The following is a 929-nucleotide window of genomic DNA, read 5'->3' on the forward strand; positions in this document are numbered from 1 at the left end:
ATTTTCTCAGAGGTGCTTTTAAACTGAGGTACTTGGACCTCAGCTCAAACAAGATTGAAATAATTAAGAGATCCAGCTTCCCCGAGAATGTCATTAACAACCTGGAGATGCTGCTTTTGCATGGCAATCCTTTTAAGTGTAACTGTGAGGCTGTGTGGTTTGTCTGGTGGATCAATCAGACACAGGTGACCATTCCTCTTCTGGCCACAGACGTGACCTGTGCTGGCCCAGGGGCACATAAGGGAAGGAGCGTGGTTTTCTTGGATCTGTATACCTGTCAGCTGGACACGTCGTATTTGATCCTGTACGCTCTGTCAGCTTCAACCGTCCTTGGCTTTATGGTGTTCACAGTGATGAGCCACCTCTACTTCTGGGATGTGTGGTATAGCTACCATTACTGCACTGCCAAGCTGAAGGGCTATCGGCGCTTGTCTTTACCAGATGCCTGCTACGATGCCTTTATTGCCTATGACAATGAAGATGCAGCTGTGAATGAGTGGGTGCTGCAGGAACTGGTTGAAAGGCTGGAAAACCAAAAAGCCAGGCAGTTCAATTTATGCCTGGAAGGAAGGGACTGGCTCCCAGGACAGCCAGTCTTTGACAACCTTTCCCAGAGCATTCAGCTGAGCAAAAAGACCATATTTGTGCTGACCAACAGGTATATTAAAAGCGGCAGCTTTAAGACAACATTTTACATGGCTCATCAGCGGCTTCTAGATGACAAAATGGATGTCATTATCTTGATATTTCTTGAGAAGGTTTTGCAGAAGTCTCGCTATGTCCGGCTGAGGAAGAGGCTGTGCAGAAGTTCAGTCCTGGAATGGCCAACTAACCCTCAGTCTCAGCCCTACTTCTGGCAGTGCCTGAAAAATGCCATAGCTACAAGCAATTCACTGGCTTACAACAAGCTTCTCCAAGAAACTGTTTAG

The 929-nt window shown here is 46.9% G+C and overlaps 1 protein-coding gene across 1 annotated transcript; it reads left to right on the top strand.

Annotated features, from left to right (window-relative positions):
• Window positions 1-5: 5 nt before the first annotated feature.
• LOC103623058 (toll-like receptor 7) lies at window positions 6-929 on the top strand (the record flags this gene model as incomplete). The annotated part of the gene is made up of 1 exon (XM_008642095.2): window positions 6-929. A coding segment is annotated over one exon (924 nt), but the record flags the coding sequence as incomplete, so codon positions are not given.

This window comes from Corvus brachyrhynchos, unplaced genomic scaffold (genome assembly GCF_000691975.1).
Source record: "Corvus brachyrhynchos isolate BGI_N302 unplaced genomic scaffold, ASM69197v1 C11751543, whole genome shotgun sequence".
Lineage (NCBI taxonomy): Eukaryota > Metazoa > Chordata > Aves > Passeriformes > Corvidae > Corvus > Corvus brachyrhynchos.